Genomic DNA, 17,375 nt, shown 5'->3' on the forward strand with positions numbered 1-17,375 from the left:
CGTCAGCTGATCGTGGTCATGTGATGGAATCACATTCATGGCGGAAGTTTGTCTCGCCGAGTGTAAACAAAAGTTCTAAAGACTTTTCCGTTTGCTTTACTAACATTACATGAGGTGTGCGAGACGAATGACTCTAGCATGTCGTTTTTGTTCCGGTGGACTCTGTTGGGTTTCCTTGTTTGTTGTGATGTAGGAGAGTGCAGAAGAAGAAATGTGCTTCTCATCATTGGTGTGTAGAAAAACATAAATATGTGTAACTTATTTGTAAATACTGATTTGACAATATTTCTATATTTTTCTGTTTGATTTGTTGTTTAAGTAGTGAAGCAATCTTCACTACTTAAAATTCAGAGTAAAGAGCCAATGCCTCATAAAAGCTGGACTAAATTATGGAAGCTCAGACTCATCTTAGCCACTAGCATCACAGTGTAGTTATATTTCCTGTGTAAATGCTTTTATGCCACCTCTGTGAAGCATTAAACAGTCTGGAAATGGCAACTCAGAAGCGCCTCTGTGCCACCTTTGCAGTGTAAATTTGTCATGTTTTGGCAGCTGATGATGGTGGGTTCGAGACGGATGTCTACAACAACACTGTGGTCCAGACACCTCATCTTCGGGCTCTTTCTGAGCGCAGCGTGATCTTCAAGAACGCCTTCACCTCCGTCAGCAGCTGCTCACCAAGCCGTTCCACCATCCTGACTGGACTACCACAGGTAACCAGGATGTAAAAGGATGTTTAGCCCGAACCAAGTCTTAAACTTCTCTCTCCCTGATTAACAGCACCAGAATGGGATGTACGGCCTGCATCAGGGAGTTCATCACTTTAACTCATTTGATGGAGTGCGCAGTCTTCCTCTCCTCCTGAATCAAGCCAACATCCACACTGGTATGATGAAGATCCATGAAAATAAATCAGAAAAACCTTCATGATCTTGTTTCTGTGTTTGAGGCCAGATAATAAAACTCCTGTTTGAATGCGTTTGATTCGTACGACTCTGAAACAAAAATCTCCAACCCGATCTCACGGCAATTCGTACGAATTTTACGAGGTGGCCAATTCGTATGAATTTGTACGAATGACATACCCCTGACCACGCCCCTAAACCTACCCATCACATGAGTTTAGACAAATCGTACAAATTCGTACGAGTGAGGTGATCTTGAATTTAATGTCTTAAATATTAATATATATCTCACATTATGCTATATAATGGCTTCAGAACACTTATACGATATTATAATGTTTTATAATGTGCTTTATAATGTTTTTGTGCCTTTTGTGGGGCCTAACAATAACACAGAATAATACGCACAATATCAGTTTCGGATCGACCTCGTCTGACCGATACCCGATCCGGCAAAAATGGCAGTATCGGAGCCGATACCGACATAATGTAATTATACATTAGTGTTATTATACGTTTATTACAATGTAATTATACATTTATTACAGTGTTATTATAGATTTGTTACATTATTATTTTGTTACATTATTCTTTTTGGAAAAAGTAGCGATTCTTTTGAAAATGTAGCGATTCTTTGTGGAAAAAGTAGCAATTAATTATTCAAAAATGAAGCGATTCTTTTTGAAAAAGAAGTGATTCTTTATGGAAAAAGTAGTGTTGTTTTAAGTATCGATTCTTTTTGAAAAAGTAGCGATTCTTATAAAAAAAAGTAGCAGTTCTTTTTGAAAAAATTAGCGATTCTTTTTGAAAATGTTTGCTTTTGAAAAAGTTGCAATTCTTTTGAAAAAGGTAGCGATTCTTTGTGGAAAAAGTAGTGGTTCTTTTTGAAAAAGTAGCCATTTAAAAAAAATGAGTGTAAAAACTAATTATACATTTATATATATATATATATATATATATATATATATATATATATATATATATAATTTATACATTTATTACAACGTAATAAATGGAATTTTACAAATTCGTGATTGACTCCTTTGTAAAGGAATTACCGTAAAAAAAACAGTTTGAATGAATATGTGCTGATTGTAAGAACACGTTTTGGTACAAATTTTGAACACCCTTTTGCGCTTAATGGATGCAAAAAGCCAGTACAGAAAGCTGGTGAATCTTGGAAAATCTTGGAAAAATGTGGAATTTTTCAAATTCACGATTGCTTTTTTTTTTTTTTAAAGGAATCATCGGGAAAAAACATGTCGGTCCGGGCCCTGTATACCCGTTCGATTTCGCCTACACAGAGGAGACCAATTCCGTGCTGCAGGTGGGTCGGAATATCACCAAGATCAAGCTCCTTGTTCGGAAGTTCTTCCAGAGCCGGAAGGAAGAGAGAAGTGGGACGGAAGAGGAACGGCCGTTCTTCCTCTATGTGGCGTTCCATGATCCTCACCGCTGTGGCCATTCCCAGCCTCAGTATGGAGTGTTCTGTGAAAAGTTTGGGAATGGAGAGAGCGGAATGGGAAGAATTCCGGATTGGCGGCCGAAGTATTACTCTCCAGACCAGGTTAAGGTGAGCTTCACAAATAAAGGAAAATGTAAAAAAGTCATTCGTTGAAGCTCCCAACCATCAGTCTCTTAATATCTAACTAGGTTCCGTACTTTATTCCGGACACTCCCGCGGCAAGGGCGGATATAGCGGCCCAGTACACAACGGTCAGCCGGCTGGACCAAGGTTAATATTACGTCATTCACACTAATATGAAAATATCAGCTTGTGTATATATCAGATTTGCATAAATTACTGTTGTTTTTTTTTTCCGAAGGTATTGGTTTGGTTCTTCAAGAGCTACGGGATGCTGGATTTGAAAACGACACTCTGGTGATCTACAGCTCGGATAACGGAATCCCGTTCCCCAACGGACGCACTAACCTGTACGGCTCAGGTGTAAAGGAACCCATGCTGGTGTCCTCACCTGAACACCGGCAGCGCTGGGGACAGATCAGCCAGGCCTACGTCAGTCTGCTGGGTAAATAAACTAATGTCCTTCATGGTCTGAGGATGTGCTGTACCTCCTTTAACCACTAGGTGGTGCTGTATGCCTAGTTTTAATACCTCACTACACCTTCATGCACTTGTTCCTGTTTAACAGTACAATTACCTCTCTATTGAATGACATTGTTACCAATGTGCCGTTTCGTATCATGAACGATTAATTTTTTTATGAATTGCAAGTTTTTCGTACAGATTTTTAAAAACAATAGTGTGTGTGTGTGTACGGCAATTTCTACTTTAACGAATCGCAGGTTGTTCGTATGATATAAAAAAATGCCGTCCCTCACTATTGCAATATTTTGCACTTGATTCAGTGTATTAAGTTTTACTGACAGATTACGGCAAATGTGAAAACATTTTTATTCGTACGAAATTGCCAATGCAACATTTTCTATTTGCATGAATCGCTGGTTGTTCGTATGATATTTAAAAATGGCGTCCCTCACTATTCCACCTTTTTTACTCATATCTTTCTGTATATTGACAGATTAATGTAACATTTTCTGTTTGTATGTCCTTGATTCTGTTTTTACGGTCACATCTTTCTATTTGCTTACTATTTAAATGACACTGTCAAACAGCATCTCTCATCCTCCCCCACCCCAGATATCACTCCCACCATACTGGACTGGTTCTCTTTGCCGTACCCGTCGTACAGTCTCTCAGGTGGCCGTCCGGTTGAGCTGACGGGTCGGTCTCTCCTCCCGGCCCTGAGCTCGGAGCCGTCCTGGGACACGGTCTACGCCAGCCAGAGTCTCCACGAGGTCACTATGTATTACCCGATGCGCTCCATCCACCACGGCCCCTACCGGCTCCTGCACAATCTTCACTACCGCATGCCCTTTCCTATAGACCAGGACTTCTATGTGTCCCCAACCTTCCAGGACCTGTTAAACCGGACCCGGTCGGGCCGGCCCACTGGCTGGTTCAAGACTCTAAAGGAGTATTACTACCGGGAGAGGTGGGAGCTGTTCCACATCCAGTCGGATCCGACGGAGAGGCAGAATCTGGCCGGTGATCCGGCGTACGCCCCGGTTCTGGAAAGCCTGAGGGAACAGCTGCTGAAGTGGCAATGGAGAACGGAGGATCCGTGGGTGTGCGAGCCGGATGCGGTTCTCGAGAGTAAGCTGGAACCGCAGTGCAGACCCTTGCACAACGGACTATGAGTGCCTGAAATCAAAGAAAAGACTTTCAGAATCACTGTTTCAATGGTTTCATTTGAGAATATATTTGTAGCTTTTATATTGAAAATGTTAATAAACTTTTTGAATAACAAAATGTCAACGTGATTTTATTTTTTGAAAATTTCATTACCATAGATTGTAAAAAGGTAATAAGACTCAATAAAAATGTCTATGTCTATTTCAATGTTATTTACCTTTTTTTATTATTAAAGGGATAGTTCACTTTGAAATACATTTTTGATATGTTTTATCTTACCTCAAGGGCATCCAAGATGTAGGTGTCTTTGTTTCCATCCACTGTATTTTCAATTTTGATATTTTTAGGTCAAACCGTTCTTGTCCGTCAGTCATATAATGGAGGTCTATGGTCACCACCTCAAAGAGCATGCACAGAGAAGTCCAAATTAAACATGATTTAATGACTCGTAAATGTAAGCACACATTGATGGCCTAAGACATGAAACGAGCGGTTTGTGTGGCCACTAAATTAAATCATGTTTAATTTGGACTTCTCTGTGCATGCTCTTTGAGGTGGTGACCATAGACCTCCATTATATGACTGACAGACAAGAACAGTTTGACCGAAAAATATCTTAATTGAAACTACTGCTGAAACAAAGACACCTACATCTTGGATGCCCTTGAGGTAAGCTAAAACATCTCAAAAATGTATTTAAAAGTGAACAATCCCTTTAATATGGTTAAACTGATTATAAGTAAAGATAAAATTTTATTAATAATTATTATAATAAATAATTATTAGTATTTACATTTTTGTTTCTTGTTTAAATTCTATCTCAGATACCTTAGGAAAAATAACTTTCAAAATATTTTATTTTTAAAATATGTTGTATTATAATTAAAAATATGATCACATGTTAATAATTTAAATAATCATTTAAATATCATTAATAATAAGTGTTGTTACTAGAATTATTATTAATGAAAAATGTATACTTTTGGGCTTATTGTTTAAATGTCACCTTAGATGCCGAAGGAACGTTTCAAAATGTTTTTGAATATACATTTTAATAAATTAAAATGTTAAGTTTGTTGTAGCTGTTTGAGATACAATATTGAAAGTGCCCTTATTTAATTTATCCTCTCCATTTAATTTATCTGACAACACTGTAAAACAGTTTATCCAAAAGTGTAATTACAGAGAAATCAATAAGTCAATATTCAAATCATTCATTAATGAGACATTGTTCTTACTCAAATAAGTACTAAGTAATATTAATTAACTACATGTACTTACTTTAGAGTTATGGTTAGGGTTTGATCAGTTAACTTAGTTGTGATTATGCATAATTGACTGTTATTACATAGTAAGTACGTAGCAAAGTGTAACTGTGCCACCTTAAAATAAAAACTTTACCTAAACTTCATTTAATCAAAGATTCATTACTTTATTTATAGTATTATTCCATTAAAATCTCTTCTAATTTATATCAAGTAAACATTTTTGGATACTCTTTGTTTAATGCGTTTGTGCGTCTTTACGCACAGGATTTTAGTCTTTTTTAATTTGTGCTGTGACGCCAGAAAGACGTTTATTGATCAATATAGACATGCTCAGTGACAGAGAAACAATATAATTCCGTCATACATCACATCTACCTGACGTTAAAGGCTCCCCAACCGTCTCCAAACGTCCAGATCAATCCTATTGGCCGGAAATATGAATCATCTCGTGGGGAATGACGAACGAGATCACGACTCCGAGGGGTATATATATAAACTCCAGATGTGGAGAACATCAATCCAAAAGCTACAAGGCATCATAGATCAAAACACACTTCTGGGTCAAGCGCGCAATGGAGAAGTCCGTCAGATCCGTGTTGGTGTTCGTGGCCGTTTCCATCCTCATCTCCAGCCATCCTACAGACGCCTGGTACAAGCAGTCCACCGGGCCGAGCTACTATTCCGTCGGGAGAGCCTCGGGTTTGCTGTCCGGGATCCGGAGGTCGCCGTATGTGCGCAGATCTGAGGGTGAATCCGCGCTGGACAGCGGCGAGACCCCCGGCGTCTCCAACAGCGCGATGCCCGACCTCAGCAGCAGACAAACGCCAGTCCTCAAAAACATGGTAAACTATTTGATAAAAAAAAGACACACGTTTTAGTATATTACATAGATTGCATATTACATAGCAAAAGAAAACAACATCCTATTATATATGCACAAACATTTAAAAAATAGGCAGTTTATTAATGTTATGTATATTCATATTATTATATATACATATTTTTTTAAACCGTAATTTTATTTTTAAAAACAATTTATACTTTAAATAAGCCTACTAAATTAATAAACATGATATAATAGTTGTATAGGATGTAGTTAATTTGCATTTAATTATCTATGTATATTTCAATATATAATGAACTTACATTATTTTTTTTGAACTTGAAGATTTTCTCGTATAATTTGCTAAACTTATTGCTTAAGTGACAAATTTAAAAAAAAAAAGCAAAACCAATCATGTTCATGTGCATTCAAATATGAATATATATTGATATTATACATTTGAATGTACATTAAATATTATTATTGTAACGTTTATACACTGTAAAAAATATTTTCATGATTTGTAATCACAACATTTTTCTTTTGTCAGATCAACTTAGATAATTTATGTAGTTCAGATAGCATAATATTTTGAGTTTCAGGCGATTAAACTAATCCCCTTCATTGTATTAACTCATTTTTTCCATTTCAATGAACTTAAAATGAAGGCAACCTGGTTACTTATTTTTTTAAGTTAAACCAACAATATTTTTTTACAGTGTGTGATTAAAAAGATCGTTAAAATGTTTAAAACATGTATATAGGGGCAAAGCTGTTTTTAAAAAACCAATTAAAGTACAAATATACATATATTATACACTCTAAAAATGCTGGGTTGTTTTAACCCAACTTAGGGTCAAATATCGACAAACCCAAACGTTGGGTTAAAAATGTAATCAAAACATTTTTACCCAATGCCTGGGTTTGTCCATATTTGACCAAAAGTTGGGTCAAACAACCCAGCCATTTTTAGAGTGCATTCAAGAGTTTTACATTAAAAGACTTGGAGTCATAAATGTAGACAGCATCACTCTAAAAAATGCTGGGTTGTTTTTACCCAATTTTGGGTCAAATATGGACAAACCCAATTTTTGGATTAAAAAAAAATATAATTTATAGCCTAAATTTAACCCAACAGCTGGGTTTGTCCATATTTGACCCACAATTTGGTTAAAACAACCCAGAATTTTTTAGAGTGTCTCGGATTTGTCCGTTTTGTTTATTTTAAAAAGCATGTATTTAAGAAGAGCATTCATTCAGAGTCAGACAGAATCGCATGCAACTTTCAATAAGGTTTACAGTGCCGTTTTGTTCCCCTCAGGCCATCTGCGTTAAGGACATTTCTCCAAACCTACAGAGCTGTGAGCTGGTTCAGGACGGTTCGAGCACGTTTCGGTGCAAAGCAGATGTGTTTCTCTCACTCGATTCGCTGGACTGCTTCATCTCCTGAGCGGAACCCATCTTCCTCTTGCTCTCTCTCTCCCTCCTTCCCCGACCCAAAGTCTCTTCATTTCAGGAGTATTTACAGCCAAGGCAGTGAGGCGCGCTGTTGACATTGAATGTTTACTTGATTTAACCCAGGGATGTTCAGCACAGCTCCCGAAGATCTGCTTTCCTGCGATGTTTAGTTCTCATAGCAAAGATAATATTTTTTTAAACGAACATTGTGTTGTTTTTCTGTGAACGTGCGGGACTTCCGATTCCCTCGGCGCTTTAGGTCAAAGGTGAGGTAAACGGCAAAACTATGCGCTACAAAACGGTGCATTTATAAGTACGACAATATGTTAAAAAGAAAAGAAATAGTTTTAAGATGAATTTTAAGATGCGTAATCGGTTTTGTAAAGATAAAATAACCGGAAGTGGATGAGACCGGAAGTCTCAAAACATTCGTTAAAAGGTGGATACTGTTTTGCGACTATAAATATATACTTAAATCAGGCATGTACCATAAAAAAATAGATGTTTCACTGTAATTTATTTTTTGCTGCAATCAAAATTTGTTGAGATAACTTGAAGTATGTTCGTGCTTGACTTAAAATATTCGGTTCGGTTAAATTGGATATTTAAGTTGAAACAACACATCATTTCTTCTATTCTGATGTTGAGTTAAGTCGTGATCATCACAGAAATCATTTTTTACAGCGTGGGTTAGTATATAGCGATTAGCGAATGCGCAAAAGTGAAGTCAAACCACATTCAAGTCACTTTCAGTGTGAACACCTAGTTTCAGTCGTATTTTACAGGAAAATAGATCTCGGAGAGCAGTGTTGAGCACCCCTGGTTCACACAATGTGAAGTTCGCTGCTTAAAATTTATAAATGAATATAAATACAAAATCCACAGACAAAAGTGAAGCGAAGAGGTGTTTTCTGTTCGATCTGTTCTCCCTCGCGACCACCAGTCTCCTGTACCTACTTCCAGATGTATTAAATGTTCATAAAAAGAATTCACTGTTATGAGCAAAAACTTTCAAAGATGTTTTCTTTATTTTATTAAACTTGAAAGATATACCGTTCATTGTGTGTATGTTTGTGTTGAGAAACAAACCTGTTTCACGCCATTCATTCATGTATGTGGGAAATCATCACGAATCAATATCAAATACATTTGTTAGTTTTTAATTACGTTTCAATTCACAGTGGTCTTTTTGCACTTACAAAAGTAACTCAAATGCTTTTGAAAAGCGAAATATGGCATTTAAATAGAAAAAAAAAATACACCAATGAATAATTGGGATAAAAATATGTAAAGTAACATGATTTGAAATGTATTTACAATACAAAATGCAATTGCTACAACTTACAAGTATGATTATGCTTCATATAGATGTGCGGCTCACTCTTAGACTGAATAAATCCTCTTTGACAACTATAAAAGCGCTGCAATTCACAAATGAGTCAAAAGCCAAATATGATTCAGAATGTAAAAAAACAGGGTGTTCGATCTCTGAACGGACCATGTTGCACAAAGATTTACAGAAGGTTATTTCATTACACGTATGATGATGACTCATGAATCGGTGGATGTCAGGTGGAGAATTATGTGATGCATAGACAAGCAAGTCTTCCTCAGGAGAGTACAATTTACTCTTTAATACCATATTATACACTTCCACAGCGTAATTTGTGATTCAGATTGGTTTACTATTGCATTTTGAGTTATTAAATAGTCATTTTGTTAGTTGCTGTTTAAGAGGAGCATAAATTCGATTATTGCTTCATGAAGAGTGTGCATCATATATAATAAATACCATCAGTCTTTGAGTTTTTAAGGGGAAGGGTTGTGGACTCAGAGCAGAGACACGGCCTCCAGGTTCTCCTTGATGATGGTGTCCATGACGACTTGGAAGACGACCTGCACGTTGGAGGTGTCGGTGGCTGTGGTGAAGTGGTGGTAGATGAGCTTGCTGGGTGTGGCGTTGAGAGACACGAACATGGTGGCGATGAACCGGGCGCCAGCGTCCACATCACAGTCAGCACCTGTCAACATAAAACACAACAAAAGAAGACCAAGGCCTCATATTTACTGTAGAAAGTGTTTTAAAATGTAATTTATTCCAGTGATCAAAGCTGAATCTTTACAGCATCGTTACTCCAGTCTTCAGTGTCACATGATCCTTCAGAAATCACTCTAATATGATGATTTGCTGCTCTAGAAACATTTCTGATTATTATCAATGTTGCTTCATATTTTTTTGTTTCAAGAATCTTTCTAATGGATGGGAGTTCAAAAGAACAACAAATATTCAAAATATTTTGTATTACTGTAAAATTTTGATCAATTTATTGCGTCCTTGCTGAAGTTTTCTTTTGCAAAGGTGAAGCACCATTTTCTCTGTTAATATTAACAGCTTAAATATTCCTTAGAGTCAATGCATATCTGATGAGATCGGCTCTAAACGGTAGGACTGATGAAGCGGAGATCAATCTCTAAACCTTCAATGCTAAATTGAGATGTGAATGAACTGGTGAAATGTAGCTGTAAAAAGGTTTTATTGTAATCTTCTCTGGAATGAACATATACAAGTGTCTGCGCAGGGGTTGGAGAGTGAAGAAAATGCTGTGCGAGAAATTTCCAGCCTCATCCATCTTGACCTTTTCTCCACGAGGTGAAAACTACGGGATCCATTCCAGCTGATTAGACGACAAAACCACAAACTCACGGAGACATGGGGGATTCAGTCCTAATCGAAGGGCAGAGAGAGAGGACTTCGGAGTGTCAAAGAAAGAAGGGAAGGAAGGAAGGAAGGAATGAAGGAAGGAAGGAGGGAAGTTGGAAGGGAGGAGGAAGGAAGAAAGAAAGAAATAAAGAAGGAGGAAGGAAGAAAAAAGAAAGAAATGAAGGAAGGAGGGAAGGAAGGAGGGAGAGACAGAGTAAGAAAGAAAGAAAGAAAGGAGGGAAGGAAGGAGGGAGAGAGTAAGAAAGAAAGAAGAAAAGAAAGAAAGAAAGAAAGAAAGAAAGAAAGAAGGAGCAAGGAAGGAAGGAGGAAGAAAGAAAGAAAGAAAGAAAGAAAGAAAGAAAGAAAGAAATGAATAAAGGAGGAAAAAGGAGGAATGAGAAAGAAAGAAAGTAAGAAAGAAAGAAGGAGGAAGGAAGAAAGGAAGGAAGAAATGAAGGAAGGAAGGAAGGAGGAAAAAATGAGGAAGCAGAAAGAAAGAAAGGAGGAAGGAAGAAAGGAAGGAAGAAATGAAGGAAGGAAGGAAAGAGGAAAAAAGGAGGAAGGAGAAAGAAAGAAAGAAAGAAAGAAAGAAAGAAAGAAAGAAAGAAAGAAAGAAGGAAGAAATTAAGGTAGGAATGAAGGAATGAAGGAAGGAAGGAAGGAGATAAAAAGGAGGAAGGAGAAAGAAAGAAAGAAGGAGGAAGGAAGGAAGGAAGGAAGGAAGAAAGGAAGGAAGGAAGAAAGGAAGGAAGGAAGGAAGGAGAAAAAAGGAGGAAGGAGAAAGAAAGAAGGAGCAAGGAAGAAATTAAGGAAGGAATGAAGGAAGGAAGGAAGGAAGGAAGGAAGGAGATAAAAAGGAGGAAGGAGAAAGAAAGAAAGAAGGAGGAAGGAAGGAAGGAAGAAAGGAAGAAGGAAGAAAGGAAGGAGGAAAAAAGGAGGAAGGAGAAAGAAAGAAAGAAAGAAAGAAAGAAAGAAAGAAAGAAAGAAAGAAAGAAAGAAAGAAAGAAAGAAAGGAGGAAGGAAGAAATTAAGGAAGGAAGGAAGGAAGGAGGAAAAAAGGATGAAGGAGAAATAAATAAAGAAAGAAGGAGGAAGGAAGGAAGGAAGGAAGGAGGAAAAAATGAGGAAGGAAGAAAGGAAGAAATGAAGGAAGGAAGGACAGAAGGAAGGAGGAAAAAAGGAGGAAGGAGAAAGAAAGAAAGAAGCAAGCTGATGTTGGGGAGCAGCTTTAATAAAGGAAATGAGTAAACAAATGGAAACGAGTAAACAAACGGAAATGAGTAAACAAACGGAAACGAGTAAACAAATGCTGCGAGAGAGAGAAAGAGAGAGAGAGAGAGAGATTCATGTGTAATCACCTCTGAACTGAGGAAGGTAATGCCGTAGATGGCGTCCCGAGTGGAGAATCTTTTCTTGGAAAAGGTCGATCTTGTTCATGAATAACATCTGCAAAACAAGAGGAAACACACACACACACACACACGTCACTCCAACACCCATCAACCGGCCGCTCTGTCAAATCAATCATTTAGGAAGAGCTTACACACAAAGTCTAGGAGAAGAAGGTTGTGTGTGTGCGGTTTTACAAAATCAAATGCTTCTTCCGTCAGGTGTCAGAAAGGCTCACTATAATTGCTTAATTAACAACTCGTCCAGTAATGATTTCGCCCTGCGTTTCAAAACAACAGAGTATGACTAACGCGGATCTAGAACGCATCTTAACAAGGGCAGTTAGCGCACCTCATTACTCGGAGAGAGGTTTACGGTGAGCCTACGGTAAAAACACACACAACAAGCGGACCATTGTCACCCACGGGACCACCTAAAATACGCCTGCTGGTTTAATTGCCAACCACATGGGCAATTATAACAAAGTCTGGGCTAACTGAAGACGTGGGCTGGAAATACGAGGTTACCACAGCGAGCTACAGGAATCGGCCAATCAAACGACAGCGAAACCACAGACTCTTTCTTTCATCAGGTGAGGTACAACAGAGTCTTTGATGAGATGGAGGTCCAGAACTTAAGAAGAACTCACTGATATCAGGATAACCAGTGATGTAACTTTTTAAGTATAATTATTCACTGGAATTGATTAGATTGTTAAAACTGGCCCTATATATATGTATATATATATATATATGAGAGAGAATGCAGGGGAGGGGCTAAAAAGGAGAGGGTTTGATGATGTCAGCAGAAATGGAAAGTCGTTTCAGAGGCGGAGAAAGTTATCAAAAATTATTAGAAACTATCAAAAACAAATGTATTAATAAAAAGACCAGAAGTATGCATTAGGAAAGTAAATAGATTCAGATTTGATTTAACGTTAATTTCAAATCTGTGATGTAAAAACTTAGCCGTTAAATTAGTGTTAAACTAAAATCATTGCAAACTTTAGTAGCGGCACTAAAGGCTTGTCAAAACACTGAACGAAAGAAACATCTGAAAACATTTTTTATATATAAAAACATTTGAAAATGGTTATATATAACTAATATAATATATAATATTAAATCCATCCATAGGTCAATCCATCCATCCATAGATCAATCCATCAATCCATCCATCCATAGATCCATCCATCCATTTAATCATCCATCCATCAAATATTACAATCCATCCATCCATCCATAGATCAATCCATCCATTCATAGATCCATCCATCCATCCATCCATCCATCCATAGATCCATCCACCCATCCATAGATCAATCCATCCAACCATAGATCAATCCATCCATCCATCCATCCATCCATAGATCCATCCATCAAATATATCAATCCATACATCCATCCATCCATAGTCAATCCATACATCAATCCATTTATCAATCCATCCATCCAATCTATTTATCAATCCACCCATCCATAGATCAATCCATCCATTCATAGATCCATCCATCAATTTATTCATCCATCCATCAAATATATCAATCCATCCATCCATCCATCCATTCAAGTTATCCATACATCCATTTATCTATTCACCCATCCATAGATCCATCCATCCATAGATCCATCCATCCATCCATAGATCCATCCATCAATTTACTCATCCATCCATCAAATATCAATCCATCCATCAATCCATCAATTTATCCATACATCAATCCATGTATCTATCCACCCATCTATAGTCAATCCATCCACTCATACATCCATCAATCAATCCATCCATCGATCCGTCAATTTATCCATCCATCCATCCATCCATAGAGCAATCCATCCATACACGCATCCATCTATCCATCCATCAATCCATCCATACAGCAATCCATCCATCCATCCATAGATCAATCCATCCATCCATCCATCCATCCATCCATCCATCCAGCAATACATACATCCATCCATCCATAGATCAATCCATCCATCCATACAGTACATATATACATACATCCATTGAGCAATCCATCCATCCATCCATCATATATCCAGCCATCTAACATAGACCCATCTATCCATCCATAGCCATTCATCCATCGATCGATCTATCCATCCATCCATCAATAGACCCTTCAATCCTTCCACTCATCAATCCATAGATCCATCCATTAATAGATCCATCCATCCATCCATCCATCTATCTTAATTTTCTATCGTAAATGCTGTAATATTGTACAATTTACCGAAATTAAAATAAATCAATTTTATACATGTATTTAAAAATAAAGTCTGCTAGACTTTAGTAGTATCAAAAGGAAGTGTTTTTTCTGTTTGCTTTTCTGTGATCACATATGTTGGGCGTTTTGCGTAGTCTCTTGATTGATGACACTGGCCTCCTCTCCAGCTAATGGGATGAGACTGAATGAGCTCTGTTAATTGAGGAGGTTCTTACCATAGAAGTACTTCTGAAGAAGACGTTATTGCAGATTGACGAGAACAGCTTGAGACTCTCCTGCAGTCGATTCTAAACAACAGCACAAATTAAAAACATGAGCAGTCATTCCCACGAGATCCCATGATGCTCTCGTGATGTCATGTATGAGAGACGACGGAAAAGCTGAGGTCTTGCATATGAACAATCTGTTGTATTAACACTCACACTCACATGAAGTCAAATCATTTTATGTTACTACATTTTAGTTACATAATGTTTAGTAGTACATTAAATAAATTACATGTAATTTTACAGAATTGTACCAGGTCAAAATTACATTGTTAAAAAAAACTAAAAAAACAACAGATTTGTGGCATCGATATACGTCACATTATAGTATTACATTCAGAAATAAATGTAAATACCAGTAAATAAAATGAAATGTTCACAACCATAATAAAACCCTTTAAATGCAACAGTTTTCAGAACATGAATTAAAAATACAGGCATACTTTTCAACTGCCCATGAACACTTATATAAAAGAAGCCTGGGCTAAAGACTTTGATAAGTAAAAATACCTGCAAAATGCATAAAAGTTATGTTCAGTATTTATAATGAGGAGTTGTTTTTTTCAGTATCAGCTTCTGTGTGAAGACAAAAGTACAAATGGTTTCTCACCATAGATGGGTCTTCCACTAGCGTCATGTCGTACCCACTCAGAGACACAACGAACAGCACGGCCCTCACGTCCTCAAAACAGCTGATCCACTTTCTCCTCTCCGTCCTCTGGCCTCCAACGTCATACATTCTGTGGAGAGAAAGAGACAAAAGGTCCTCAAATGGAAACGAAGCACCTCGATACGGCACATAAACACTTTAGCCATCACAAGCTCAATTTACCTTGGGAAATACATCATTTTACAAAAGCACAATGGATTTTGAACATCATTCTTGTTGACTTACAAACAGCGTCACATTTGTTATGCTAATCCTGCTAACTAGCGACACGCATTCCAAACATGTTCAAAACAGACCAATGGGTTATTACTGACGCCACCAAATGAGTCTCTCAAATTAACAAGCAAACCAAATTTCCCCTCACAGTGTTTTAGATCCCAACACTAAAAAGAGTTAGCTTGTTAGCAAAGATGCGTCAAAACATCTCAAATCATGACATAACAGGTTTGCCCTCTTAGCGTCTATTAGCGCATCTAGAAAGAGCTGGAAAAAACGAGTGTGTTTGTTCTCAAAGAGCGTTTCTTGTCTTCAGACAATCATGTCTAAAAGGAGAAGGCTGTGAAGAGTTAAAGTCTCCCTATTTTCCGGTTTCCACTTCATCCTGAGCCATATCTTCACTATATTTGTGGGGAAGATTCATCCACACGTCTGAAATCAAAACTCACACTTCAAACCTGATGAAAAATAAATCTATATGTGTTTTATGGGACACTAATGCACACGATTTCACATAAAAATTTGTAGATTTTCTAGTGTACAACAAAAAAACTGCAGGTAAACCAGAAACACACGGTTAATATACTGTATGCAATAATAATGTCTGAATGTGTATTCTGGACGCAAGTAGGAACAACATGATGTCGTGGGTGTGTTGGACAAAAAGTGTCACTGTTTTCATCAGTTTCTGATCATTTAGTTTTTTAAACAAGTCTATAAAATCTCCAAACCGAATCTAAATCTGAGGTTGCTCGCGGTCACCCCTCACATCTGAGCCGTAATGAACAGTCTAATGATGAGTGAAACGACTCGCGTTTTGATCAGTGTGTTTAACGCGGCACGATTCTCACCTTGTCTGCAGTGATTATGTGGCCATATCCGATCATCCCATAATTAAACAAAGCCATTATTAAACTTTTGTGCAGCTGGAAAAGATGCGACACACACACCAAAAAAAAAAAAAAAAAAAAAAACACGACAGGAAGATTTGGTTTGATTTTTTCCCCCTCTTGTTAAAATTTACAATAGTCAATAAAATGCTATATATGGAAACATTTTTATATTCAGACTATAGTATTTATTCAGTATAAATACTTTAGTGTATACAGTATATATATATAATGCAATGTTTGTATTTATAGATTCAGATTACTATTATACTAACTATTTAAGGTTTATATATTCAGTAATTATAAATATTCACATTAATAAATTCTCAATAAATCCTAAATGTATTTTTATACATTTAAATCCTATAAATAACTGCAAACATTAATATATACATTTCATTTGAAATTTATTAATTCTGAATAAGAATTAAGTCAGAATGAAGTCAGCGTACATCTAAATTATAAAGATAAAATGTTAATAAGAATGTATTTTCTTTGTTTTCCATTTTCATTTAAAGTCAGTATGCTTTGTATTATTTCTGACAATAATTAGATTTTCACAAATGTCGCCCCTTTCAAACATTTACAAAAATTAACCATGGTTTTATTCTAGTAAAAGTGTAGTAACCATGTTTTTTTGTCGATTTTGATTATTATTGATTTATATTTCCACAGTTTTACAACAAATACCTTGGTTAATTTGTGGTTACCATGGTTTCACTACTGTATATATTCACTTACGGTTGACAAGTTAAATGCAAGTTATTTTGAATGAGTGAGATTTGGACTAAAGCATAAAGTTTGCATTTGAAATTTATTAAATGAAATGGCGTTATTAGAAAAAAACCCCCTGCAAATTACCATTTAAAATGGTATGGTAACAATTTCATATGGCCATAAGTAACAATCTCAATGAAATGAACACAAGTGGATAAAATCATGTATAAATAAAAGAATAAATATCAATAAATAAAAGCATAATGCATAAATAAATCCATAAATAAGTGTATTTAATTTATACAGCCTAAATAAAAGAATATAACTAAATAAATACATAGCTTTTATCTAAAAACTGAAGAGAATTATTGATATACAAAGGTTTGTACTGAAATACAGCAGCTATGGGTGTTCATATCAAACGTGAGGTGTGAATCCAGTGATATGATAAAGATCTTGAGGTTTTCGGCGTGGGGAGCGTGTGAAGCGCTGAGATAAGAACGAGCAGTGGAGCACGCCGAAGATTGACAGTAAGTTATTCAGACCGAATTAATTCACTAAAGAACTTAACAGGTTTCACATAGCAAACAATTACTCCACATTACATCAGCATTACACTGCT

General features: G+C 36.7%; 3 protein-coding genes across 3 annotated transcripts in view; 2 read left to right on the plus strand and 1 right to left on the minus strand.

Annotated features, from left to right (window-relative positions):
- Positions 1 to 7: 7 nt before the first annotated feature.
- On the plus strand, positions 8 to 4,323 carry sgsh (N-sulfoglucosamine sulfohydrolase (sulfamidase)). The gene is made up of 7 exons (XM_039682255.2): positions 8 to 229; positions 553 to 713; positions 781 to 886; positions 2,147 to 2,478; positions 2,559 to 2,640; positions 2,732 to 2,935; positions 3,568 to 4,323. The coding sequence occupies exons 1-7, from the start codon at positions 139 to 141 to the stop codon at positions 4,125 to 4,127; spliced, it is 1,536 nt and encodes a 511-aa protein (XP_039538189.1). The 5' UTR covers positions 8 to 138; the 3' UTR covers positions 4,128 to 4,323.
- A 1,503-nt stretch (positions 4,324 to 5,826) lies between these two features.
- On the plus strand, positions 5,827 to 8,728 carry npb (neuropeptide B). The gene is made up of 2 exons (XM_039682576.2): positions 5,827 to 6,232; positions 7,535 to 8,728. The coding sequence occupies exons 1-2, from the start codon at positions 5,963 to 5,965 to the stop codon at positions 7,661 to 7,663; spliced, it is 399 nt and encodes a 132-aa protein (XP_039538510.2). The 5' UTR covers positions 5,827 to 5,962; the 3' UTR covers positions 7,664 to 8,728.
- An 87-nt stretch (positions 8,729 to 8,815) lies between these two features.
- gnav1 (guanine nucleotide binding protein (G protein) alpha v1) overlaps positions 8,816 to 17,375 on the minus strand; it is a 29,473-nt gene continuing 20,913 nt past the window's right edge. The window contains exons 6-9 of the mRNA XM_039682575.2: positions 14,871 to 15,000; positions 14,210 to 14,281; positions 11,731 to 11,818; positions 8,816 to 9,692 (exon numbers count right to left, since the gene is read on the minus strand). Coding sequence (XP_039538509.1) covers positions 9,502 to 9,692; positions 11,731 to 11,818; positions 14,210 to 14,281; positions 14,871 to 15,000 — 481 coding nt within the window. The 3' untranslated portion in view covers positions 8,816 to 9,501. The remainder of the gene's footprint in view (positions 9,693 to 11,730; positions 11,819 to 14,209; positions 14,282 to 14,870; positions 15,001 to 17,375) is intronic.

The sequence above is a fragment of the Pimephales promelas genome, chromosome 2 (assembly GCF_988280905.1).
Source record: "Pimephales promelas chromosome 2, fPimPro1.hap1.1, whole genome shotgun sequence".
Lineage (NCBI taxonomy): Eukaryota > Metazoa > Chordata > Actinopteri > Cypriniformes > Leuciscidae > Pimephales > Pimephales promelas.

Excerpts from the sequence above, each read along its gene's own strand:
- sgsh (XM_039682255.2), top strand. The coding sequence starts at position 139 with ATGTCGTTTTTGTTCCGGTGGACTCTGTTGGGTTTCCTTGTTTGTTGT. Across the intron at positions 714-780 it reads TCCTGACTGGACTACCACAG|CACCAGAATGGGATGTACGG; the intron begins GTAACCAGGATG and ends CCTGATTAACAG. Across the intron at positions 2,641-2,731 it reads GGTCAGCCGGCTGGACCAAG|GTATTGGTTTGGTTCTTCAA; the intron begins GTTAATATTACG and ends TTTTTTCCGAAG.
- npb (XM_039682576.2), top strand. The coding sequence starts at position 5,963 with ATGGAGAAGTCCGTCAGATCCGTGTTGGTGTTCGTGGCCGTTTCCATC. Across the intron at positions 6,233-7,534 it reads CGCCAGTCCTCAAAAACATG|GCCATCTGCGTTAAGGACAT; the intron begins GTAAACTATTTG and ends TGTTCCCCTCAG.